The sequence below is a fragment of the Pezoporus occidentalis genome, unplaced genomic scaffold (assembly GCF_034315485.1).
Source record: "Pezoporus occidentalis ecotype Australia unplaced genomic scaffold, CSIRO_AGI_Poc_V1 ctg153, whole genome shotgun sequence".
Classification (NCBI taxonomy): Eukaryota; Metazoa; Chordata; class Aves; order Psittaciformes; family Psittacidae; genus Pezoporus; species Pezoporus occidentalis.
Genome location: NW_026913350.1, coordinates 1,990,554 through 2,015,807, shown reverse-complemented (window position 1 = coordinate 2,015,807; position 25,254 = coordinate 1,990,554). Strand labels below are relative to the sequence as shown.

The 25,254-nt window shown below is 52.2% G+C and overlaps 4 protein-coding genes across 6 annotated transcripts in view; 1 reads left to right on the top strand and 3 right to left on the bottom strand.

Annotated features, from left to right (window-relative positions):
- Positions 1-1,085, bottom strand: part of EYA3 (EYA transcriptional coactivator and phosphatase 3) — a 32,299-nt gene extending 31,214 nt beyond the window's left edge. For all 3 annotated transcript variants that reach the window (XM_062611503.1, XM_062611504.1, XM_062611505.1), the window contains exon 1: positions 964-1,085. The gene's annotated coding sequence lies outside the window, so the exon portion shown is untranslated. The remainder of the gene's footprint in view (positions 1-963) is intronic.
- Positions 1,086-3,802: 2,717 nt separating this feature from the next.
- PTAFR (platelet activating factor receptor) lies at positions 3,803-12,020 on the bottom strand. The gene is made up of 3 exons (XM_062611513.1): positions 11,447-12,020; positions 8,739-8,931; positions 3,803-5,562 (listed from the first exon to the last, which is right to left on the bottom strand). The coding sequence occupies exon 3, from the start codon at positions 5,505-5,507 to the stop codon at positions 4,443-4,445; it is 1,065 nt and encodes a 354-aa protein (XP_062467497.1). The 5' UTR covers positions 5,508-5,562; positions 8,739-8,931; positions 11,447-12,020; the 3' UTR covers positions 3,803-4,442.
- A 2,284-nt stretch (positions 12,021-14,304) lies between these two features.
- DNAJC8 (DnaJ heat shock protein family (Hsp40) member C8) lies at positions 14,305-22,682 on the bottom strand. The gene is made up of 9 exons (XM_062611441.1): positions 22,542-22,682; positions 21,534-21,635; positions 20,132-20,188; positions 18,759-18,825; positions 18,026-18,120; positions 17,111-17,182; positions 16,162-16,253; positions 15,599-15,674; positions 14,305-15,086 (listed from the first exon to the last, which is right to left on the bottom strand). Exons 1-9 carry the CDS (start codon positions 22,611-22,613, stop codon positions 14,964-14,966), a joined length of 756 nt encoding a protein of 251 aa, XP_062467425.1. The 5' UTR covers positions 22,614-22,682; the 3' UTR covers positions 14,305-14,963.
- A 221-nt stretch (positions 22,683-22,903) lies between these two features.
- Positions 22,904-23,650, top strand: ATP5IF1 (ATP synthase inhibitory factor subunit 1). The gene is made up of 3 exons (XM_062611440.1): positions 22,904-23,056; positions 23,149-23,261; positions 23,339-23,650. Exons 1-3 carry the CDS (start codon positions 22,967-22,969, stop codon positions 23,478-23,480), a joined length of 345 nt encoding a protein of 114 aa, XP_062467424.1. The 5' UTR covers positions 22,904-22,966; the 3' UTR covers positions 23,481-23,650.
- Positions 23,651-25,254: the final 1,604 nt, after the last annotated feature.

Here is a 25,254-nt window from a genome sequence, read left to right as displayed (position 1 = left end):
TGGCTTTTAATTACCAGCTGGAAGTTATTACACTACCGAGTGCCTCACAGAAGCAGAGTTTAGCTCCATAGTGAAAGCAAAGTCCACCAGGACTTTTCTGTACAATGCTCCATCTGAATGAACGCTCACCTCCTTGAACACTGCCAGGGGTGAATGCTCCATCCCTGGCAGCATTCAAGGCCAGGTTGCACAGAGCCTTGGGGGTCATGGTTTAGGTGAGGTGTCCCTGGCTGTGGCAGGGGGTTGGAACTGAATGATCCTAAGGTCCTTTCCAACTGCTCTGTGATTCTATGAATTACCACAGCTATGGCACACCAAGAACTAGCTCCCGTCTGGAAACGATTTAGCCATACCATGCAGAGTACAAACCAAATAAGCCATACTGCGCCTGAGCTGCCTTCACACGAAGCTTCAGCAGCTCTGCACAGCATTCCCAGAACCAGGAGCATCCAGGAGAGTTCATCTGGGTCCAACACACGTTGTGAAGCCCAACTGGTCACGACTCTACCCAGACCAAACACCTCCTCTCGAACTTGTATGCACAACCTCCGGTACAAGCAACCAGCCCCATCCAACACTAACCATTGCAGATGTTTAAACGCCTTCTTGCTCGGTTTGAGTGGGGCTCCCCACGGGCACCCCACGGGGAGGGGGGCCCAGGCCGAGCTCTTTATCCCGGGCACAAGCATCCCCTCATCACCGCCAAGGGGCTCTTTCTGCACCTCATGGCTGTCTCCCACCAGCGGCTGGGCCACCGGCACCAGCGGGAGGTGGGCAGGGAAGCGGGGGTCGGCTGCGCTGCGGCCTCATCGGCTCCACAGGCCCGCGGGCGGGAGCGTCCACTCCGCACACGCGTGGTCCCCGCGAGTCCCCGTGGGCGACGAGATGGGGCCCGCGGGCCACCGGCCCGCGGGCCCCATCTCGTCGCCCACGGGGACAACCGCGCTCGGGGCGGGCTCTTACCGAGAGGCGGCTCCGGCGCCGGGCCCGGCAGCGCGTCCCGCAGCGGACATGGCAGCCCCTCCCTCTCCTCAGCGCCGCCCGGAAGCAGCGCTCGGCCGCGGAAGTGACGAGCCGGCCCGCGGGGCGCGGAGCTGAGGGGGCTTCGTCCGTGCTGGGCTCGGGGTCGGGGGCTTCGATGGGGTTGGGGTCACTTAAAGCAGGGATGGGGCGGACACTGCTGCTCTGGGCACCCTGTGCCAGCGCCTCAGCACCCTCACAGGGAAGAGCTTCTGCCTAAGAGCTCACCTCAGTCTCCCCTCGGGCAGGTTAAAGCCATTCCCCTTGCTCAAAGCCCCTCAAGGCTTCTTCAAGACCCCCTTCAGGTGCTTGCAACTAAGGAAGTACACGTGTAAGCAGGAATATATCAGAAAACACTAGAGAGCGACTCTGGAAATGGCACTGGTGGGATGTTTTTACCAGATACTGTTTTACTTCAGGAATGTCTAGGTTAAAACAAACGTAGGCAAGTTAGAAAGCAGTAGGAACCACAGCGGGGAAACAGGAACCAGAAAACCTGTTTGCTTATAGTCTTAAGAAGCTCCAGGTGCAGCAGACTAACGTGATTTAAATGATCTTATCTAAGAACCCTCAAGCAGAAAAGCCTTAAAACAGTCACTGCGCAGCGGCAGGGATGGGGCAGCCACAGCTTCTCTGGGCACCCTGGGCCAGCGCCTCAGCACCCTCACAGGGAAGAGCTTCTGCCTAAGAGCTCATCTCAGTCTCCTCTCTGGCAGGTTAAAGCCGTTCCCCTTGGCCTGGCCCTACAGGCCCTTTTCCCAAGCCCCTCTCCATGTTTCCTGCACCCCTTCAGGCACTGGAGCTGCTCTCAGGTCTCCCCTTCAGGAGCCTTCTCTTCTCCAGGCTGACCCAGCCCAGCTCTCTCAGCCTGGCTCCAGAGCAGAGCTGCTCCAGCCCTCGCAGCATCTCCATGGCCTCCTCCGGCCTTGCTCCAACAGCTCCACGTCCCTCTTGTGCTGCTGCCCCAGAGCTGGACCAGGACTGCAGGGGGGTCACCCCAGAGCACGCTGCTGCTCACACTGGGGATGCAGCGCGGTACCAAGGCTCATCCCTTGGGTATAAACGCAGAAAGATGAGAAGTTAAAGGACAAAACGCTTGAGGACCACGCTTTATTTAAAAGAACTTCTGAGGATCCATTTTATTGCAAGGTAAAGCAGAGCCATGCAACAGCGCGGTAAAACCGACAGGGATTCCAGGAACGGAAGCAGAAGCTCAGGCTGGTGTTTAGGAACGCATTACTGCACATCTCCTGAAGCATCCTCAGGGCTTCTTCCTCCCACTTACCCTTTTCCTCCGATACAGGTTTATATTTGTTCTCTGAGCCCCCGCTGGCCTCACAGCTGTTTTCTGGGGAGTGCAGCATGCTCTTTACCCCCGGCGAGCAAGCTAAGCTGCAAGCTCTGTTCCAGGCTTTCCAGGAATGAACAGAAGATCTCGTATTTACCAGATCCCCACGTAAAATCCCTTCCTATCTCCTCCAAGCCCTGCCAGGCTCCATCTGTTCGGTGCTCTGGGGGCTGTGCAGCAGGCGCGCTCGGCTGGCTCACCGGCTGGCAAAGGGAGGAGAGGAGCGCTCCAAAGCTCCTCCTCTGCCACTACAGGAGCTCCTCAGGCAGAAGGTGCTACCCAGGGAGGGCAGAAATCCAGAGGTAGGTTCCTTTAGCAAGCAGGAATTGGGATTTGAATTCCAGGAATCATTCCCCTTGCTGTGTGCCGTGGCTCGGTTGACTGCAGATGCAGGGCAAAGCTTTGCTCGTGGCTGAGGGGCATGGTCAAGGAGTTCTCCCTCTGCCAAGAGGTGCCAGGGGGGAATCTTTATGGGTGACCATTACTGGAGCAGGGTCCAGGGCCAGGAGGGAAATGTAATTGGATCAAATTGTGGCATCCAATTGGAATTGCCATTGGAATCCAGTGTGATCGGATTCTTTCCTCTGCCTGGCACTGGGTCTCGAGTGCCTGGCTGGCCCTGGCACATGGCATTAGAGGAAGAATCATCTCATTTCCTTTGCCCATTGGCACAGGACAGCATAAGCTGCCTGAGGATCTTCAGGAGATGCCTCTGAAGGACTCGTATCTCCACTGAATGTAGGCAAGGCCTCATACAGATGTTAGTCCTATCTATCTTTGGAAAGACTGGGGCTTATCTTTCACATTCTCTGGTGTGTGTGGGCAGGCTGCTGTCCTTGCCCGTGATTAATCCGTGCCACAGGTCAATGCACTTCTCCTGTCATCAAACAGACTCTCTGCTGTAGTTTAGGGAACCAAAAACAGTTGTGCAAACAAGTAAGTTCCCGTCCTTGCCCAATTTCCTGTGCTGGATTGAGCAATTTGGGTTAGGAAAAGAACCTGCAGTGTCTCATGATTGGTAACTGAACTCAGCACCCTTGGAAAACCACTTTGCCCCAACTGACTGCAGGCAGCCCTGAGCGAGGGGTCTCCAGCCTTGTCAGAGTACATGAGTTACGTGTGTGTCATGTGTGCCGCGTCACTGCACAGCTCTGATGCACTCAGGAGGTGGCCATGACCTGGTACTTCACTTGTGGTAGCATCTCAAGAACTACTCAGCTTCATTTCTTCACAGCAGCAATAGAAAGACTGGGGGGAAGGATTAAGGCAAAGTTGCTTGCTACAGCCCTAATCGAAATAAACAAGAATAAAGATACTGAAGCATTTTAAGCTGTTCTTAACATAATGCCCATGCTGACAATAACCTTCTGTTATCTGGAGCCTCCAAAGTGAGACTGGATTTCCACGGACGCATGCAGTCAGCCTGGGGTTACTAAACTGATCCAAGAGCTGGGAGCAGAGGCAAAAGTCTGTGATAGCTCCTGCCAGGCACGTCAGGTCTGGGCCCCACCAGACCATGCAAGTAGGCAAGAAGGGATCAGAGGTGCAGATCTCTTCTTTGAAGGCATTTGAGGAACTCTTTGGAGTACAACCCCTCTAGGCACTCAAGAACAGCTCAGACTCTCTTCACAGAACTGTGCTTACAAAAGTCACTCGAGATGAGCAGCTCTGTTCTTCCAGGTCTTTTAGGAGTCCTGATGCTGGATTCTTCATGGGAGCTGGGCAGGCAGAGGACCAGGGACGGTGCTGGGGGGGATTTCAGTGCACTCAGCTTCTACCTGCTCAGCGCACAGACCTGGTGACACATTTCTCTCACATAAAAGCAGACCATGTGAACTGTTCTGGGTGCCCATGAGAACATCAGCCCAGACAGAAGGTGCTTTTCTGCCAGACTGCTACAGGCTCCAGTTCTGCCAGTTGCATGTGATAGAAGAAATGAGCATCCATTCTTCTGTCTAATGGGAAAAAGGAAATGTAAGATCCTGCTGCTCTGCTGTGTCCCTCAGTGCCTCTCCTTGAGAAAAGATGGGTGACTCACTCACACATCTCGATCTGCAGTCGGAGCAGGGCTGAGCTAGATCCCAATGGCATCCTCCTGGTGAATGGTGCCCTCGATCACTGTGTCTGTGGTTTGCCTGGAGCACTTGCGACTCCCTTTCATGCTTTTCAGTTTTTCTGAAAGATGCTTCTGGAACTTCTTGGTGAGGAAGCAGTAAATGATAGGGTCCAACACACAGTTTGTACTCAAGAGGCACAAAGTCACCTGGTGAGCATCATTGAGCTGTTGGCGCAACTGGCAGTTTTCTCTCTTCCACTGCTCCAGAACAGTCAGGGTCCAGGGCAGATGCACCAGGTGATGAGGTACAAAGCTTATGATGAACACAGCTAGCACTGTGCACACCAGCCAGAGTGCCCTTTGCTTGACATGAGCACTCTTCCGTGGCTGTGTTGGTTTGGAGAACAGGGTCCTGATAATGATGATGTTCCAGCCTAGTATAAAGATGAAAATGATATAGAAGAGGATGCAGATGATGACGTGGATGGCGAGAACAGCTGAAACACTGCCAGAAGAGTCATAGTGCTCAAAGCACCGCGTGACATTCCTAGATTTGACCTCCTCCTGGTTAGTATTATTGTCAAAAAGGTAATACAAAGAGCTGCCCACGATTATAATCCAGATAGCTGCTGATAAGTAGATCCCCCTTCGTTGGGTGGTAAACTGAGCAGCTTTAATGGGGTTAGTCACAGCTTGGTAACGGTTGTATGTGATGACCATCAGGAAGGCAACAGAAGAGTAGGTGTTCACAAAAAATAGAGTGCCAGCCACGTTACAGAGGAACTCGGGCATGATCCAGTCTCCACGGTGGTGATAGTAAACAATCCACATTGGCATCGTAACTAAGAAGAGCAGGTCAGCTACTGTCAGGTTCACCATGAATATCTTGATCTCATTGAGTTTCTTGGTGGGGTAAATGCGGCTGAAAATCCAGAGCACGTAGCAGTTGGCAGCAAAGCCCAGAATGAAAATGATGCTGTAGAAAACAGTGAAGAGGTTGTAGCGAAACTCTGAGTCGATGTAGCAGGAAATGTAGGAACCAGCACCACCTGCAGCACCGCCTTTATCCTTTCCAGACATCATGGTGCTGGGGGGGTACGTTTGAAGTAGAATTCCCTGCTGTAGCTTCCCTTCTCACCTGAAAACATACAGCATAAAATGAGTTCATAGGTGCCATTGCTGAGCCAAACCCCACCTTTCCTTTTGAGCTCTCTGTGACCCCAGGACCCCTGCTTGTGTGACAGGACACGCAACAGAACACAGGAGAGATTTTCTCTTCATGCAGTGTTGTTTGCTGCAGTGAGGATCGCAGATCACACATGTCTAATCTCAAAAGGCTTTTCTGCTTGAGGGTTCTTAGATAAGATCATTTAAATCACGTTAGTCTGCTCCATCTGAAGCTTCTTAATCTTTGACTATAAGCAAACAGGTTTTCTGGGTCCTGTTTCCCCGCTGTGGTTCCTACTGCTTTCTAACTTGCCTACATTTGTTTTAACCTAGAAATTCCTGAAGTGAAACAATGTCTGGTAAAAACATCCAACTAGTGCCATTTCTAGAGTTGCTCTCTAGTGTTTTCTGATATATTCCTGCTTACACTTGTACTTCCTTAGTTGCAAGCACCTGAAGGGGGCCTTGAAGAAACCTGGAGAGGGGCTTTGGACAAGGGCCTGTAGAGCCAGGCCAAGGGGAATGGCTTTAACCTGCCAGAGGGGAGACTGAGATGAGCTCTTAGGCAGAAGCTCTTCCCTGTGAGGGTGCTGAGGCGCTGGCACAGGGTGCCCAGAGAAGCTGTGGCTGCCCCATCCCTGGCAGTGCTCAAGGCCAGGTTGGACACAGGGGCTTGGAGCAAGCTGCTCTAGTGGAAGGTGTCCCTGCCCGTGGCAGGGGTTGGAACTGGAGGAGCCTTAAGGTCCCTTCAACACAAACCAAAGTCATTCTATGACTCAATGATTTCACATTCACTTCATAGACTACCAGACCTCCCAGTTTTTTCACTGAGTGATGTACAGAATGAGTTACTAATCCTAAAGGGTGGTGTTTTGTGGTATGTCGCTGATTTTTCCTACAGTTTCTCTCTCTTCAAATCCTGGCTGTTATCTATCATGCCATCATTTTGAGCTGCCATCAAACCCATTTGTCTCCCTTCCCCTTGTTTCTGGAGCAAATGCAAGTGTCAGCAGCAGCAGTTCCTGTGTCACTGGTGAGGCTGACAGACACTGTCCCTAAAGAGATGTCCCCACCTCAGTTGGCATTTCTTCAACTCTTGCTTGAGTTTGGACGTACCAAATTCCTGCCTCACCACTCCTATATGTGTTCCTGGCTCAGATTTACATGGATTGGGTCTAATCTCTTGTATAGTTCCAGCTGCTGCTTTCGCCATCCAGAGGATGTACACACCTGCTCTTGGCCCTGGTGCCAACTCCCTGTCTGATGGACTCACCTCTCCTCTGATGGATACAACCCTGCAGATCAGCTTGGTTTTGTCTCCCTCTTCCTTCCTGGAGTGCTGCACGTTGCAATGTACTTGCCTTGGCTCTGCCAGCTCTACAGCATTTCCCCCCAAAGACTTGCTGCCTCCTGAGAAGGCACCATCCTGCCTCAAAACTCTCTGGATCTTCCCCAGCGGTAGTGGCATGAGCCCCCATCGCACCCTCCCTAGGCTGAGTCTCTATGTCCATGTGTTGTTGGTTCCCCATTTGCAACTTCCCACTGCAGATGGGGAAGTCAGCTCTAGCTCAGGAAAGCTCTCCCTTTCTTCAGCAGACTCTGCAACCCCCTCACTATCTCTTTCCACTTGTTAAGAGAGGAAGACAAGAGTCATCTTGCCAAGCCTGTCCCTCCTTGAGCCTCACAGGTCCCCTAAGAACAACTCAGGATATCCACAACGCGCCCTTGGACCTTCACAGGCAGCACTGGGGTTTGGGTGCCTTTAATCTTTGAGGCAGGTTCCCTGTGAATTAATAAGCAGCTGTGGCAGTGCCAGTGGTTGGCCAGGGGACGGATGTGTTTGTCCTCTCCCACCTTGCTGAGACATCTAGAGGGCAGTAGCCAACTGGGGGGTGGTACCCAGGAGGTGAGGATGCTCTGGGCTATGACACCTCGGGGTCTGGCCACACAGGTCTGGCACATCCCTGAGGAGAGGTCCCAGAGGAGGCAGGGGACCGCCTCCATTCCCTGCTCTGCCTTTGATTCACACAGGACCCAAGGCAGGTCCTACTGGTCATCTCATGTTTCCACACCCTCATCTGGATAGGAAAAGTCATTGTCACAACATGGCCTTAAATGAATGTCAGTGTCTAAGCCCAACTCTCCCACCCACTGCGGGACCATCTCAGGTAAAGAAGGGTTTGCATCTCTGAGCTTGGGATGGCACCTACCAGACGCAGACATTCAGGGAGGGGGTGAGGCCGTGCAGGGGCAGGAGAAGCTAATGGGGAGCTCTGTGTTTGAAACCCTGTGGCCTGGAGAGGGAAAAGCAAAGCCCTGCACTGCAGGTGGGTTTGAGCTATGGGGCTGCATGAGATGAATGCAAGGACGTGCTCTGGTTTTAAGTCTGACAGAAATCTCTGGCAGAGGTGGGCTGTGGGAGACGGCCGTGGTGTCTCCTGGCCACAACAGCACTTGGTAGAGCTCATCAGGTTTGCATCAGCGGCTGTGCAGTGCCAGTGCCAAGGTCCTCCAGGGAATCACGGGAGTGTTGTTTTTCCCTTCCTGCTTTAAGCCAGATACTCAACAGAATGCAGCTAGAAGAGAGTGTGGCACCATTCCCCTAAATGTACTCAATTCCCACTTCCCTCTTCAGTCGGAGGACCTCAGGCTTACGTGTCCCATGTACTTGTGAGCTGTCCTAAACCCTAGACGCTGGAGCATGGTCTGGGGCATCTCACTCAGCCTCTCCCTTTGCATAAAGCAGGTCAATATTCTCCATGCCAGCAGAAAGGAGGAGGGGTGCAGTGGTTAGAGTGGGGCTGGAAGGTGGGGGTCCTGTGCTCTGCTGCAGCAGCCAGTGCTGCTGCCTTACCCAAATCCCTGGAAACTTGAGCCCAAACCCAAGCCAAGCCCAAGCCACTACCAGTACCCCAGTACCCCAGCTGGTAATCCCAAGTGGTTTATAGCATCATCTCCACTCTATGCAGAACCAGAGGTTCCAGGAGCGGACTCTGCGCCCAGTCTGCACCCTGGGCCCTGCTCTCCCGATGAGGATTTACAAGCTTATGGCTGCAGAGTGCAAAACCCACGCTAACACAAGCTATGCCATCAGCAATAGTATATTCCAAGAGGAGTTATACTAATGAAGTGTGGTTTTGTGCTTACCAGAGTCGAAAGGCTTCAGCACGATTTGGCCATCTTCAGCTTCAGTAGAGCGGTGATGGGTGTTTTACTGAGGATGCTTGATCTTCTTCCAAGCATTATTTTCTCTGACCTGGGGCTGGAAGGTCTCCACGCAGGCAGCTCTCAAGAACAGGACACCAAGAACGGGAGCAACTGCAGCCTGACTGCAGAGTCACTAGAGAAGAGGAAACGAGTGACATCAGCTCAAAGGAAATGAGAAATAAAATAGGCCGTAGAGGAAAGGCAATTAACCACAGCAAAGATCTGGAAAGCCCTTAAAGCTGCTTCCTCCAAGTACCGCTGCTTCTCGTGATCCTGGAAGAGGGCAAAGTTGGGATTTTCCTCCTAAAGGCAGAATAGGAATCCACTTTGTGTCCCTGGTTAGATCTGGGATTAGACAGCATCTGAGCATCCTTCCAGCCTATGAATGACAGAAGCCGGGAGCTTTCACTTAGTAACTTCGAGGAAAGGAAGTGCCAGGAAACTCATACATCCCATGGACAGAGCCATTCCCTAGCAGAGTCTCACTCACACTTGTGCTGGAGCTAAACAGACCCAGGATCCAGCCATCCCAAGTCCCTTTTTTATCTCTGGGACCTTGAGCAGACACCAAGACACCACACAGACCTATAATCACTGCAGGAGCCTCATCTCACCCTTCAGGTCCCCCCCAGCGTGGCCTGACAGAGCCAAAGCCTGGCTGTCCCCTGGTCCCCAGCTCCATACAGCCAGTGCAGGCAGTGCAGGGTCTCCCACCACACAGCGCTGGTGCTGTCACTGCGGCTCCCTCATGCTCAGCTCAAGTGGCTCCCGAGCCCCTTGGACACCCCATACTGCTGCTGCTGTGGGGGACAAGGGTGACCCTGCAGCAGCTCAGGGCTGTGGTGTCCGTGCCCCTCTAGGTGTTCTGGGCCTGGAGCAGCAGGACATCCCGCTTGGTGCAGCAGATTGCTCTGGAATGGTCCTGGGGAAGTCCGGCTGCACCCTCGGAAAGGAGCTGAGCCAGGAAGAGAAGCCCAGAGCAGTGCTGGGCTGGGGACATCCAGCTCCCAGCAGAGAGGGTGGCTTCCAGCACCGCTCTGGCTGCCCCGATGCTGCACAGCCCATTGTGTTGAGGTGCCTGCGGCCAGGCAAGCCAACCTCAGCATCGTGGCAGAGCAGCATTGCTGCCATCCACCTTGTCCCCACCATCAGTGCCCCGTGTCCCCAGCTCATGAGGAGGATGCTCTGTCAGTGGTGCCCTCCCTCTTTCCTCCTCCTCTGTTAACTGCTGTAAGGATGGGCCAAGGAACCTGACCCTTCATGGACCAGACAGAGCCCCAGTTGTGCCCCAGGTGCTTCAGGGAGCTTCAGTCCAAACCAAAACACAAGCGTGGCGGTGAGGGTGGCTGGCAGCCAGTTTGTGCCTTTGTCAACAGCAGCCAGGTCAGGAGGGAAGGGGAGCGCTGGCAAAGCCTGCAGCAATGGCCAAACAAAGCTCCTGTCCTGCTGCAGCCAAGTGCTTAGAGGAAATGAAAGCCCTGGGGCTGGGTTGGAGCTCCCATCAGAAATGTCCATCCTTCCTCTGCTCAGCCCCGTGACAGCTCCGCCGGGACAGGGCCCACGCACGTTACCCACGGCCAGCACAGGGGAGCTGTTGTAAACCCCACAGAGCCACCAGCAGGGACCAGGCAGGCTCGGTGCTGATGGACCCCTCAGGGCTGGAAGCTCTCACTGGTGCTTTCACAAGCTCTGCTTTCTGAATCAAGCACTCCCACAGCAGGCAGGACACCTCGCCCCGGGACCGGGAGCGTGCTCCCCAGTGCCCCCTCGCTGCTCCCCAAACTTACTCATTCTCCACCTTTGCCTCCAATGCTCAGCGAGGCCTCAAGCTATTGAGATGCATGGAAGCACCCAGAACAGCCCCTGTGTTGTGTACACCAGCCTCTTGCCACGCTTTGCACTTGTCCACCTCTTAATGCTGCGGGAGTTCCCTTCCTCTTCAGCTCCATTTTCAGCTCTTGCATTTAAAACATGAAAAGCTGAAGAGGGCCCAGATTCTGCACTTCCAATGGGGAAAGGCTGTGAACAGTGCCATCCCCCCTGAACTGCAGGGAACAGCACCGCTGGAGCTGGGCTGGCTTTGGCAGCCGCGCTGCACAGGGCAGAAGGTGAGCTCCATGGACCACTGCATCAGGACTTGCGTTCACAGCCCTGGCTGGGGTGGCTCTGCTGGAGGGGAAAAGGCTTCATGGAAGCCCCCATGGCCAGGGCACTGCTCCCGCTGCAAGTTACCTCCTGGCAGAGGGGTAAGGTACCTGCCTGACCAGGGCCATGCACGAGCAGGATGAGGGCTCCTGGAGAGGCTCCGAGCATTGCCTGAAGGTCTAAAGCAGGGCTCCTCACCCCACTCTGCAGCGTCCAAAGCTGTTCTTGCCACCCAGCATGGTGGGATGGGACCTTGATGAGGGCAGTCCCCATCCACACAGCCCCAAAGGCAATGGTAGTGCCAGCCTGACTCATCCCCGCTTCCTGAGCGCGGGGAGTGAGCACACACGCGTCCTCCCAGCACACCCCAATGGGGACCACGAGATGGCTCTGACGGATCCAGGAGGGACGTGCAGCCTGCTCATGTCCTGAGACACCGAGGAGCAGAAGGAGCCTGTGGAGCATGGGGAGGGAGAGCAAGCAAAGGGGAAGAAGTCTCTTACCTTGGGGACACAGCACCCGCTCCGCAAGCGGAGCCACCGGAGCCTCTGCCCAGGAGCAGGCTCGTGCGGAAGGAGGGTGCCGCTCGCTCCATGTGACTCACTTCCCTCTTGGCACTTGCAACACGGCTCAGACCTGCCCCGGCTGCGCCCTGGAGCTTGACACCAGCTCCCGAGGCCCTTCCTTGAGCAGCAGAGGCTCTGTCCTGGCCAGGGGCTCATCCTGCTCCTGTCACCCCGAGGCTCGCAGGCCCTGCCTGCAGCAGCTCCAGGGCAGGGGCATTCCCTGGCCAGGCAGGGGTGGTGTGGGCTTGCTAAGGGGGTCAGCACCTTCAGCAGATCCATCCTCTGGGCTTCTCGTTTCTTTCCAGACACTAGGACTGGGAGCCAGCACAGCATCAAGTCCTTGTTCAACTGCTGCTATTGAAGGTGAAGACTTCCCCTTGGCTGCCGCAGGGCAAAGCGTCAGGATGAGACCACTTTGCTGCGTGAGTCATTCTGGGCTGGGGCAGGCAGTTTCCTGCCCTCTCTGCAGCATCATAACCCCCCTCAGTTGTGCTTCTTCAGCCTGGAAAGACAGGGTGGGTGGGCACACGGGGACCTGCTGCTCTGCCTGCTGCAGCCCCAGCTCTGCCCTAGCTCTGCTCTCAGGTGGGATTTCCCCAGATGCCTGCTGTGGTACCACATAACATCCACCTGAGTCACCCGTGTTACACAAGGGCTGCTCGACAAGGAAACGTTGGCTTTTCTTTGCTGGTAAGAACTGGCACTGGTTTCTGCAAGGTTTCCGAGACAGCCCCCAAGGGCCTCACAGTCACAGCTGGGTGGTGAAAGCCCATGAGAGCAGGTACAACCTGCGCTGCTGGTAGGAGGCTGTTGGCACGTCCTCTAATGCCCCATCTAAGCCTGCCAGACACATACCCCAATTCCCCACCCTACAGCAAAGCTGCACCGGGTCTACTGTGGCCTTTCTCAGCAGAGGCTGAAAATGCTGCACCTAAACCAGGGTGTGCAGCTCAAAAGGGAGGTGCAGAACGGGAGCGGCACTGGCAAGAGAGCTGCCACCACGGGCTGAGGGACCAAAGCTTCCCAGGTCCCCTCCAGGGGAACAGAGGAACCTCTAGCAAAGGCTGGGTATTTCCCTGCTGCTGCTGCTGCAGCCTGGCTGGCCGATGGGAAGCTTTGCAGCCCTTGGCTGAGTAGATAAGACAGGACAAACACTGCATCATCAGACACAGAAGCGTATCAGAGGCAGGACAGAAGGAAAGGAAACAGGTACAGCTAAACTGGGAATGAAACAGCCTTGTCCTAAGCTACATATTCTGCTGCCCCAACCAAGTCATGCCCGGGGCAAGAAACAACACCAACACAGCAGGTCCCATGGGAGCTACAGGGCTCTGGTCACAGACACTGCAAGAGAGCCTGGGGCAGGCCCCACCATGGCCCAAAGGCTCATACACACACAGCATCGAGCAGCAGAACCCAAAGCATAACATGGGTCTTACAGACACTGCAAGTTCTCACAGAACTCATTCTGAGCTACTTGAATAGCTACTGGAAGGTGAGTTCCATCAGTCAGCTCAAGCTCTCTAACTAGCAGGTGATGCATGGCAGGACAAATAGAATCCCAGACTGGTTTGGGTTAGAAGGGACCTCAAAGCTCATCCAGTTCCAATCCCCTACCATGGGCAGAGACACCTTCACTAGAGCAGCTTGCTCCAAGCCCCTGTGTCCAACCTGACCTTGAACACTGCCAGGGATGGGGCAGCCACAGCTTCTCTGTGCCTCAGCACCAAGTAAGGTGAAGAAACTGCATTCCTTTGCTTACACAGAAAATAGGAACTGTATCCTACTGCTCCAAGAACTAGTTAATGTATAAAACACCAAAATACCTTACTTTTACTAGAGAAGGATGTTCCATTTTACATCTGGTCACACGGACCAGTACATGAGAAGAAAAGAAGAAACAAAGGCGTGTTGAGAGCACCAGCCACCTTTCAGCAGATCGCCTCAGTCCTGGGCGCTGTCAGGCAGCAGAACCTTCCTTGGGAGCTGCTTTTCCTGCAGCAATCTGTGTGGTAACACAGCTCGATCGCATTGCTCCTCTCCAGCAGGCAGAAATAGAAGGCAATTAATCAAAACTTAAGAGTTGAGACACCAGAAGATGTAGGGGCAGCAGAACCAATCTTTCCAGAGAGACCTTGCCTGAGACACAGAGCAGCACAAAGGATTGTGCTCCTTTAAAGATGAGGGTACACAGACAGCACATCCAAGTGAAAGGAGCTGGCTAACGGCAGCAAGAAGAAGAGCAGTATCTTCATGGAAACAGCTCCCCACAGGACCCAAATATGAGGATGACCATTAGGACAGATGGAAGGTCTCCAGAGGAGTCGGCCAGGCATGTGAATCCACAGCACACTCCACTTTCAACACCTTTAAACAGCTGAGAATCCCTTAAAGGCTTTCAGGGCACACACAAAGTAGGAGTTTACAGACCAAACCCCTTGTGTCTGAGCTCATCCCATAGCTCTAGGGAGCTACACTCCTAATAGATGCCCAAGTCCTCCCAACCCATCACCACTCCCCAGAGGCACAGCAACAAGCTTAGCTTTCAGCACAGACTCTGTCCCACCAGCATCCACCCGGGCAGCATCCAGAGAAGGGAGATCCTCCCCCCGTCCTCCTGGTGCCACTTGGACTGTCACAGTCACAGTTCCACAGCAACAGACTTTGGGATGAGAGCAGGTCCTTACCAGGGCAACGTTCCTGCTGGAGAGCAGCAGCACGCACCCCAGTGGCCAGCACTCCATTCACACCTTTCAGCTGTAGTTTGGAGTAATTCCAAGAAAAAGCAGCCCTGGTAACTTGGGTAAAAATTTATTTTACATACAGACCACTGCAACTGAACTATGAATCAAGAGAAGTTATTTTTCCTTTACAGGAAGGGACCAGCTGGCCTGAGATTAACAGAAGTCTAAGCCTGAGAGCTGGGATTTTAGGTTGGAAATCAGATCTTGGGGTGTGTGGGGAGGCGTCTTTCCAAGCACCACCCAGTTCAGTGAGAGCTGCAGGACTCAAACTGCAGGTCAGACGCACTGCATAGTGCTGGAAGCAGATTCCCAGAGTCAGCTCGGACCTTTCCGAAGCTGAACCTGCTGAGAAAGATGATGCCTGGAAAGGCACGGATGCATTTCCAGTGCTTTGTTCAGCTCTCAAACTGGAAACGGAAGTGGTGAAACACACAATGTGTGTGAAGTACAAAACATCGAGTTACAGGGCAGCAGACAAACAGGACAGCAATAATGGTGGGGACCTCCTAAGCCAAGTGCTCTACATGTAGCGGGGTCCTGGCCGACTTCCTACTATGGCCCTAGTTCAAATGGACAGAGTACAAAAAAATACTTCGACCAATAATTATACTGAAACCAAACTCAACTGAAAAGCAATTCTTACTCTAGGTGCCAATGAGTCCTTAAAAGCAGGGAGGGGACTGAGGAGCTGCGCCTGGGCAGTGCCAGGATCATTCCCGTTGCTCCATTTTTACTTTGGGAGGTCTCAGGAAGGTCCTGTTTTTCTTCTCTTTCTTCCCCTTTGTATTGGCCTGGAAATTCCTCCAGCTGTCCACACGACCATCCCGGCTTTCCTGGGAACAACAGGGAGGAGGCAGAGAGTTAAGAAGTCCAAGAGCCAGGGAATGTCTGCTATGTATAAGAGATCGTAACAGCAATGTCCCCCTTATGCAGCATGTAGCGCCCCAGCTGCTGGGACACACACTGTGGAGACAGCACAGTGAAACTACAACTGAGTTTACACCACAAGCACCAGTGTAAGCCCCATGCTGGTTTCTTGTTTCAGAAGCAAGCAGCTTGGGTTGTGCCATCCCCACTACAGCCTACTGAGTCCTCTGGTGTGCAAAGGAAACAAGAAACCTCATCTCCAGGGGATTTTCCTAATCTGTCAGCACAGAACGTGCCATCTTCTTACTCTGGCCTCACATCCTTGAGATGGCTCCCCTAGTGCTGCAGCTGTAAGTCAGAGAGGAGAGAGAAGGGAAACCTCTGCCTTCTCTCCCTCTCCTTGCCCCAAGCTTTGACACAAAGACACAATGAGGAAAGGTCTCTGGTGCACTCTTTCCTCCCCTCCCTGGCTGATTACCTCAAAGTTCTTCTGCCATTCTCGCTCTCGTTTAGCTTTCTCTTGTGCCTCTATCTCCTCTTCCCTCTGCCGCTTCCTGGAAGGGAAACCACAAAGAAGTTCTGAACCCACAACATCTGCTTTAAAGAAACACGGAATTGCTTTCAAAACACCTTGGGCAGCTCTTCTGATTTCCTGGCAGATTAAAGCGCTTCTCAGATCAGAAGAGACAAATACACAGCCCTGAGACAGCAAACAGCATGGAAGAACAGGGAGCAGAGATGGTGGTTTGGCACCACTGACAGCACACACGTACTCAACTAGGGAGTCAGCTTCTCTTGCTCAGTAGAACAAGTTGGACTCCTTTATAGCTAGTGATAAGTAAGTGTTGAGAACACACACTGTGAGAAGTGAATAAACACCTGAGCATGCAAGGCAAGAACGAATGCTCACCTGCCATCAAAAGCAGTGCCCTGCAACTACCTCCCAGACTTAGACTTTTCCAAGACTCTGATTCCTTATCTTCCCTGAGGAAGCATGAAGGGGGAAGAGCCTGAACTGCACAAGCAGAATGCTGCTCATACCTTTCGTGCATTTCTTTTGCTTCTCTTTCTTTCCTCTTAATTTCCAGTTCAGCAAAGAGCTTCATCGTCTGCTTGTATACAGCTTGTTTGAACTGCGGAACACAAACCCAGCCTTACAATAATGCCCACTAACACAGGTAGAGAAGACTGCTTTACATAAGAATATAAGAAGCATAAAAAGAAGGTGAACCATATGCTCATAAACGCCCATATTCTGCCTTGAGAGTAGTCAGTAGCAGTGAGATATGAGAAAGGCAAACCGGTCACTGTTCAGTAACTTCCCAGCAGATCATCTTGATGGGCTGTGAAAGGCACTGGCTTTCCAGTAGGGAATATCAGTCTACTTAAACTTCATTATTAAAGAACAGCAAGAGATTTCTAAACATCAATGGAAAGTACAATTGTGATGGGATTACTGTGGTGAAATCAAGAGGGAAAAAAGAAAGATGGCAATGGCAAGACCAGTGCTGTCAGTGTGTGATAATCATCCGTCGTTCTGTTCAAGCCTCTAGGATAACTTTTCAGACTAGAACTCAGGTAAGAACAACCAGGTTTTAGGTCATGCCTTTTATATGAAAAGTGATTTGTGGCCTAACAGCACATCTATCCTCAAGTGCTATTTAGAAGAAACAGCCAGAACAGCTCTTACTGCAAAACACCACTAACAGCATGTTTAGACTCGCTGCAGTGGGTTCTATACTGGCATCAAGAACACCACAGTTCCTGCATTCAAAATACAAGAAATTCAGCACAAAAAGACAGCATGGTGCACAAGCCATGAAGACTTGCTCCAAAGAACATGGTATTTTGATCTATGTAATCTCAGGATAGATTTACTCTTTACACTACAGTTACATTATTTTCTAACATATACAGGTATTACCCAACACATGGTACTCTTGAAACAGATTTTGTCCTCCCCAGTTTCTCTGCCCAGTAAATGACTTACAACTTCAGGATCATCCTCTTCTACAGTGGCTGGTTTCCCATCCTTCTTCAACTGCTTCTTTTTTTCTTTCACCTACAGATTAGGAACAGAAGTGAGAGACAAAAGGTTTTATAGGGCTTGCAGAACTGTGCCCAAATAGCTCTGCATCCCTGCTCCACTGTGTGGGAAGCTCTCTGGATGACAGTGATTTCTTGATGTGGATCAGTACTTCATTTTAGACCAAAACCTCCTGGTCCTAGATCCACATAAACACATATGAGATCACTACCACATGAACTGTAGTCATTAAAAATACCACGTTAGACACTATTTATTCAACCCAATCCCTCTGGTGGGCTTTGTTCTTAAGTTATTTTTAAATCCAATACACACCATCCAAACCAGGAGGAAGTCTCTTTTGGTCTGTAATAGTCAAAAGACTAACAACAAGAAGCAGAAAATGAAGTGTTCCTTGGTTTAGAGTATCTGACTGCTCCCTTATCATCTGCTTTCTCAAGCTTGTTGTGTTTTAGTCCACCCACATCACTCAACTAACTTCTTGGCTAATGCAATCCAAGCTCCTTATCTTATAGGTCATTTCCCCCCAACTTCTCTTGCTGTCACCACTTATTTTCTTCCACCTACAGACAGCTGAACTGCATCATCCATTTACAGACCTGAAAAAACCCCATATGTAGGTCAGATCCTGTGGTCTGACCTAATTATTTCAAGTACTGAATTTCACTGCATTATCTTGCACTGAGCTCAACAGCAGTCTTGGACAAAGCACGTTTTGTTCATGCCAGCAAGAGCTCAGAGGCCACCTGCACAGCTTTGCTCAGCTCATCTTTTAATGGCCTAATGTACCAAAAAGTAAAGGAGAAATGACTGGTTACCCCTCACCCCCACTCTTGGATGTTCCTATGGAATACTTACAGTGTGTTCCACATATTCTTTTCCTGCCTGGATCACATCCAACGCTCTCTTCTTCTGCTCCTGATCTAGCAGCAACTTGTACGCTTTATCTACAGCTAGCAAAAAGCATCAGCATTAATAGCACCAGTAATCCCATTCACAAAGCACCACAAGATTGCTACTTCTTGACCATACAACTTTTGCCTCCTAGAGTTTGGGGGGTCTCGTTTGGTCAGGTTTTGGGGGGTTTTGTGTATGGCTTTCTTTAAATACATCTGGGTATGTGATATCACCATTAACTGAGTTTTGGGGTACAGTAGGGACAGAAACTGTCACACACCTTTGGAGCTGGCAGGGTGAAAGCATCAGTCCTACCAAGTGATGTAGTCCTAGGGAATTATGTAAGTTTAAGGTGCCTAATGCAAAGCAGACACCTAAACCCATGGCATTACTTCTGCCATATGGTCTTGGAATAAAATCTAATGCCCAGATTAAAGTTTCTCTTGCACAACCTCGAAGACCCAGGGATGCGGCTGTCCCCGGTGCCAGCTGACAGTGCCATTATCGCCACCTAGTGACACTTGGTGCTGAAATGCCACCCCACACCTCAGCTCCTGCCTCATGTAAAGAGCCTCTACAGCAGTTCTGCCCCTCAGCAGGGCCTCCACCCCTAATAAACCCCAACACCAGCTACACAGAAATAGCTGTCCAGCTACTGCCGTACAGCAGCCCGAGGAAAGGGTGAGAGCATTACCTTCAAACGCCTTCTGGGCTCTATCTGCATCATCTTGGTTTTTGTCTGGATGCACCAATATTGACAACTGCAAGAGAAAGGATCTTGCTATCAAGATCGTTGTAAAAGACGGCAGAGCATTTCAGAGATTTTTGTGGGACGAGGGAATAGTCTGACATAGAAGGAATCACAGGGGATCAGATTCCTTTGTACACAGACAAGCCAGCTGACAACATGCACTGGTATGCATCAGTAAAAGCTTATAAATCAAACACAATCCCCATAATAAACAGGCTGGCTGAGATGTGCAGAACATGAACATCCTTCAGCTGCAGTGCTTGGGGTTGATAGGAACCCCTTGGTCACCCAAATCTCATATCCTTGGTCTTAAGAAGCAACAAACCTACAGAGATCATCCTCAACCCAAGTTAACCTTTTAATCAGCATCCTAAGAAGGTCTCCGGTATCCCCAAGGCTGTTCAAATATCAAACTGATTAAGTTTTTCCTTAGGCTCCTTTACTGAAAGTCAAGAAAACTCCTTCCTGTACTCTCTATCCAGGAGAGAGGCAGGACATTGCTCACTACAATCCCTAGGGCATCCTAACTGGTCTGGAAAGCACATCCTCTACCTTCCTCTTCAAACCTTCTCCATATGGCTTGCTTTCCAGACTCCCGAGTTTCGCTGTTGCTATGTGATCTCTCAAAATCTGTCTGCATCTTTCCTGGTTCAAAACCAGCCACAGTGTGGCAACCGACATTGCAGCAGGGCTGAAGAATGCAAAGTGATGACTTCCTGAACCCTACAGATGGCGCTTTCTAGTTCACAGGGCAAAGGTTTGCTTCTGGTACCAAACAGCAGCATGCTGCTCGTTTACTCCATGATTTGCTGTGCCAATGTCTTTTTCCTCCTGTTGACTGTTCCATGCTCCGTATTGAGGTGGTAGAGTTCATCAATACACGATTCCATTCTGTTCTCCCTGTTTCTACCTGCTCCAGGTAACTCAGCCACCAAAACTGACCACTGCAGTTCTTAAAGAAACCTCAAAGCAAATACACTTCTGGATCCAAATCCATGTATTTGAGAAAAATACCTTTTGTCAGCTCTTCTGAGAGATCCTGACCTTCTCTTTGAGCTGAAGTTCAATAATCTGGTTATACACGGGCAGATCAGTTTGCAATAGCCCCACCACACACTTCACAGGCAAAGGGACACTTCTGCAGCTCTCCTCTTGTTGATACAAAGACTGTTTTAGGCACTTCTTCCCAAAACAGCTACTCCTCTACCCAGACACAGCTTTACCACCATCTGCCTTGTCCCCAAGCACAGCTGCACAATAATCTCTACAGAGCTTCAAGTTTCCTTCCAGAGGCTCCAAGTGCAAAAGCCAAATACCTGCCGGAATCTTTTCTTTATCTCTTCATCTGTGGCTTCAGGATCCATCTGCAGGACCTAAAAGAGACCATAAGAGGATAAGAGTTCGATGATACTCCCCATGTTTCATGTTCTGAGAGCAAGCTCTAAACACCTGGCTCCTGGTGCACAGACTTGACACCAGAAAGCTTCCCCCATCAGGGAACTGCTTCAGGACCTGAGTTTTCATCCAGTAGACCAGATTTTCAATCAGACACCACATCTGGGACACTGCTTGTGTGTGCACAGACTCCTCTGACTATGCCAGCATCCTTTCCACACTCAAGTCTCATGTGGACAGCTGCCATCCCTGAATAGCCACAATTGCTCTAAGCCTCCAACTAGTCCTGTAGCAATGCTTAGCCTGGCAGAAACTGAAGCACACGGTGCCTTTGATCCTGTCAGATCCTTCACAGCTGACACTTTGGGCAGAAAACGTATAAGTTTGGGCAGAACGTCTTCATGTTATCATTTTGAAAGAGGACAGAAGAGTTTTACTGTTTGGTCTCCATGAATGAGCTCAGATCTTTGTCTACACATCTTTAGGGATGTGGCAGAGTTTTGGAGCTCTTGTGAATTTATTTGTTGAACAGAAGTCCTATGCAACAAGTGAGCCTGCTCAATGCAAACACGTGCTGTTATGACAGGAACAAAAGCTACAGTCTACTTCTAAATGGCTTTCCTGATTTACCCCCCAGGTCATGTACTAAGATCTACACAGAACTGGACACGGTCAAGGTGAATGTGCTGATTGATGTGGCTGACCAGCCCTAAACTGGGACTACAAAGCACCTGAGGTTTTAAGAATGCAGATGAGGATGATCTCAAGCAGGAATGCACGCAGGAAAAGCCAGCCCCAGATGAATGCCAGGTTAGTTTATTTACCCTCTTCCTCAGGCTTTCATACTCATTAAGACTCTGTCACTGACTGCAACTGGAACCAAAGAGTGTGATGGGCAAGGGAATTACCCTTGTTCCAGCGACTCCTCAAAGGTTGCTCACTAGTGTGAGCAGCCAGACTCCTCCTCTTATCCTATGAGCATCCAAAACAAAAGGCAGAACTGGAAGTGCTGAGTCAAGAGTGCTCAGAACATGCCACCTGTAGCTGCTGTGCTCTCATTCAGGCTCCCTAGCACTGATCTCCCAAACCTTCCTGTGCTGTTGCATGAGGGAAATGAGTCAAAAGAGTATAATTTGCAGCCAATGTAAACCAGTGACAAACATACACATCATCCTCCTGCCTTCTGAAAGCTCCTGCGCTGTAACCTACACCCAGAGAACTTCTTCCTGTCTTTACCTTCAGTCTTTCCACTGACATAAGTACCCAGGAAATGGGGAAGTCGGGACAACAAGTCAGAAGGGAGGATAAAGCATTCAAACCAACCTCAAAAGGGTTCAGGTTGAAATAGGAAGATCCAGGTCGGGTGAGCCGGTCGATTTGGTTTTTGGATGTTAAAACCGAGTCTCGTTTTTCAATTTGCTTTACCTGAAGAACAAGAGAGGCTGACATCAACTGACCAGCGCGACATGCTTACCTGCCTTCCCCAGTGATTACTACACCACTCATCACTGTTGTATGCTTCAAATCACAACCCCCTTGTGCATCTGAAGCATGCATTTTACTCACGCACCAGTAGAGCACAGTTTTTATCCAATTTGACAGCAAGACAGTGTTTTTAACATTATATTTTAACTGTAGAAAAGCACTTGTGCCTGTTTCTACTACAGCTGCAGCTTTGCCCCTCGCTTTGCTCCTACACCATCGCTGTCATCCCGATTCCTTGGAAACCTACTTTGCCACTGCTTTCAACCCACTGTAGTGGGATATATCCTATTGAACACCTTAAGTGGCACTGGCGCACGTACCCAAGCCCACTTCACTCTGACACAGCTTACGTAGCTCTGTTCAGGTTGCAGCATTACCAAACCAAACCGTGCTTTTAACACTCAGCGTTCACCTTTATTTAGACAAACAAGCACCCAACAACCGGCACCACGTTCTGCGGGCGGGCTCGGCGGACACCTCCCAGCGCTGCCCAGAGAGCCCGGGCTGACGGAAGAGCTCGTCCCGGTAAAAGGCCGAGCAGCGGCGCACGGTGGAGGGAAGCTCCGGGAGGGCTCCCATAGGCGCTGAGCGCTCGGCTCCTTCCCCGGTCACCACAGGGGCTGCTCCGGAAGGAAGCGGGAACAGCTCCTCCTCGAACGCCCGCCGGCCCCGGCAGCTCGCCCCCTTCTCTTCCCTCCACCCACCGCCCTCCCGCGGCCCCAAGGCCCGCCCCGGCAGAGGCAGGGCCCCGCTCGGTGCGGCGGGGCCGCACAGGCCGGGTGTCGGAGCAGGAAGGGGGGGGTAAGGGGTGGGCCGAGGCCGAGGCCGCGGCACGGGTCCCGGTACCTCGCTGTAGAAGGTGAGGAACGCCTCCTCCGCGGCGCCGCCCGCCCCGGGCTCCCCCGCCGCCGCCGCCATTGCCGCCACCACCACGTGACGCGACGCAACGCGACCGCACGTGACTACGGCGAGGGAAGAGGCGAGAGGCCCTCGGCACGTGACCGCGGCGCAGCGCTATTAGCGGCAGGCTCCGCTCTCCTCGCTCCCCGCCCCCGGTGCCTCCTGAACGGACGGAGCGGAGCGGCCCGGTCCGGGGTGGGGTGGGGGGGGAGCCGCCGCTTCCCGGCCGCGTTCCGTGCGCTCCGCCCCGGCCAGCAGCACCGCAGCCGGGAGGTACGAGGAGGCGGAGGCGGTGTCTGCGCAGGCGCGCGCCGTGACGCAGCGGCGGGGGGGCGGGTCCCGTCCGCGCGGCGCTCCAAGGGCAGCGGGCGATGGCGGCGGCGGCAGCGGCGCGGGGCGGCCTGCGCGGGGCCCTGGTGCTGCAGCAGCAGCGCTGGAGCTCGGGCTCGGGCGCTGACCAGGTGGGGGAGCGGCGGACGGGGCGGGGAGGGCTCCCAGTGCCCCCGGTGCGCCCCTCCCCGCCGTGCCCCGCTCACCGCCTCTCTCCCCGCAGCTGGGTGAGCTGGGCAAAGGCGCCGGGAAGGGCGGCGGCGGCGGCGGCGCCATCCGTGAGGCCGGCGGGGCCTTCGGGAAGAAGCAGGCGGCGGAGGAGGAGCGGTACTTCAGGTGAGCGGAGCTCCGGGCCTCGGCCGCAGCCACCGCCGGGTGCGGGTGCTGCAGCGTGGGCCGCCCTTTCCTTGCAGGGAGAAAGAGAGGGAGCAGATCTCTGCCCTGCGGAAGCACCATGAGGAGGAGATTGATCACCACCAGAAAGAGATAGAGCGGCTGCAGAAAGAAATCGAGCGCCATAAGCATAAGATCAAGGAGCTTAAGCACGATAACTGAGCCGACACTGAATGTACACGGCCAATGCTGATTGTGGTGTAAAGCAGCGTTGAAGACTGTATGTATGCTTTGGCCAACATAATCCAAATTACTCCAGTTATACTGTGGCCTGCAACTATGTCAAATAAACTGCTCAGTCTCTTCACTGTTCAGTAACTGCTTAGAAATAATCCACTGTCTTGGTGTTAAGTGTTATTGCAAAGTAATGCTGTAGTCCTAGGCAGGCAGTCCTGGACAGAACTGCCGTGCTTTCGTTAGTTACAGCAAAGGAGTCACCGCTTACCCTTGGTGTAATAACTTTACAGGTAAAGCTGTAAGAAAAGGTGGGGGAAATGGTACCTGTGTAGAGACCCCTTCACAAAGGAGTTGTGTTGTCTCAAGGAAGCTGTCACTGGGTGTAAAGGGGAGGTGACTGCACTAAACTTGCAGGGTGTAAGGTTCTTTTGTTATGCTTAGCATTCAGTGTCATAAACCGGGAGGGGAACTTAACCATTCTGAGCTCCAGTGATTTCACATGTGGTGGTGTGGATTCCTGAGCAAGACAGATGAAATCCTGACTGCCACTTGAAGGTTCCTTTTTTTGGAGGTAGTCACCTGGTGGTGGGGTTTTTCTGTCCAGTTCTCGATGTTCCTTTTGTAAGTCCCTTTCCAAAGGATGCATTAAGATTAACGTTCATAGAATCAGTCACAGACTGGTTTGGGCTGGAAGGGACCTTAAACTGCATCCAGTTCCAACCGCCTGCCATGGGCAGGGACACCTTCCACTAGAGCAGCTTGCTCCAAGCCCCTGTGTCCAACCTGGCCTTGAACACTGCCAGGGATGGGGCAGCCACAGCTTCTCTGGGCACCCTGGGCCAGCGCCTCAGCGCCCTCATAGAGAAGAGCATCTGCCTAAGAGCTCATCTCAATCTCCCCTCTGGCAGGTTATGTAAATTCAGTCACTTTTGTGATTTTAATGTAAGAAATCTATCCTGAAACATATAGTGGATAGCTACTGGAACGTGTGTGTGGCCTTACTGCACCAAGACTGACAAGAAGGGGATTTTGTGTAACAAGAATGGGCGGGTGAGAAAGCAGCCTCCTGGTCCAGCCCTGCACTGGCGCATCCACAAGTGCCTGAACAGGTTTAGTTCCTCCCACTGGTAAATCCACCTCTTGTGAAGTGCTACAGTGGAGCTGGATGGAGTTGAGTGACTGAAGGGCCCTGTTTGAACAGAGCCTTTGATGCAGAAAGTGTTGCAGTGAGTGGCTGGTACCTGGTACAACCCCAACCAGCTGCTCCTCTTGGGCTGCTCTCACTGAGGAACATTGCAGGTTGTGGTACATCTCATCTGCAGAGTAACTGATGGCACCAGTGACAAGTCCATGCCACGTCATCTGCATGATCAGGCAATTCTGGAGCAGAGCAACCAAAATCTGAAGCTTGAAACTGGTAAGGCTGCAAGGATGGTGCTTTACTCAGAGAAGAGGCCATAGAGGGCTTATTGTTCTGGGTCTCCTCGATTGCTCTGGAATGGCTGATGGCAGGAATAGCCACCCCTCCATCCCACAGGCACAGGGGACACAAAGGAAGGGATTCTTCTCTCCTCCCTGCCAGCCCTAGTGCATCCTGGTCATTCATTGTTGCTCAGGGTTGGACTGACCCTGTTCACAACACCCAAACCCTCAACAGTCACCAACAGCCCAAATTCATGAAGAAAAAGCTTCATTTCTTGGAGTGGCATTTATGTTTCAATGAGATGCACATCTGTCCTTACCCCTGGACCCTCTGTCC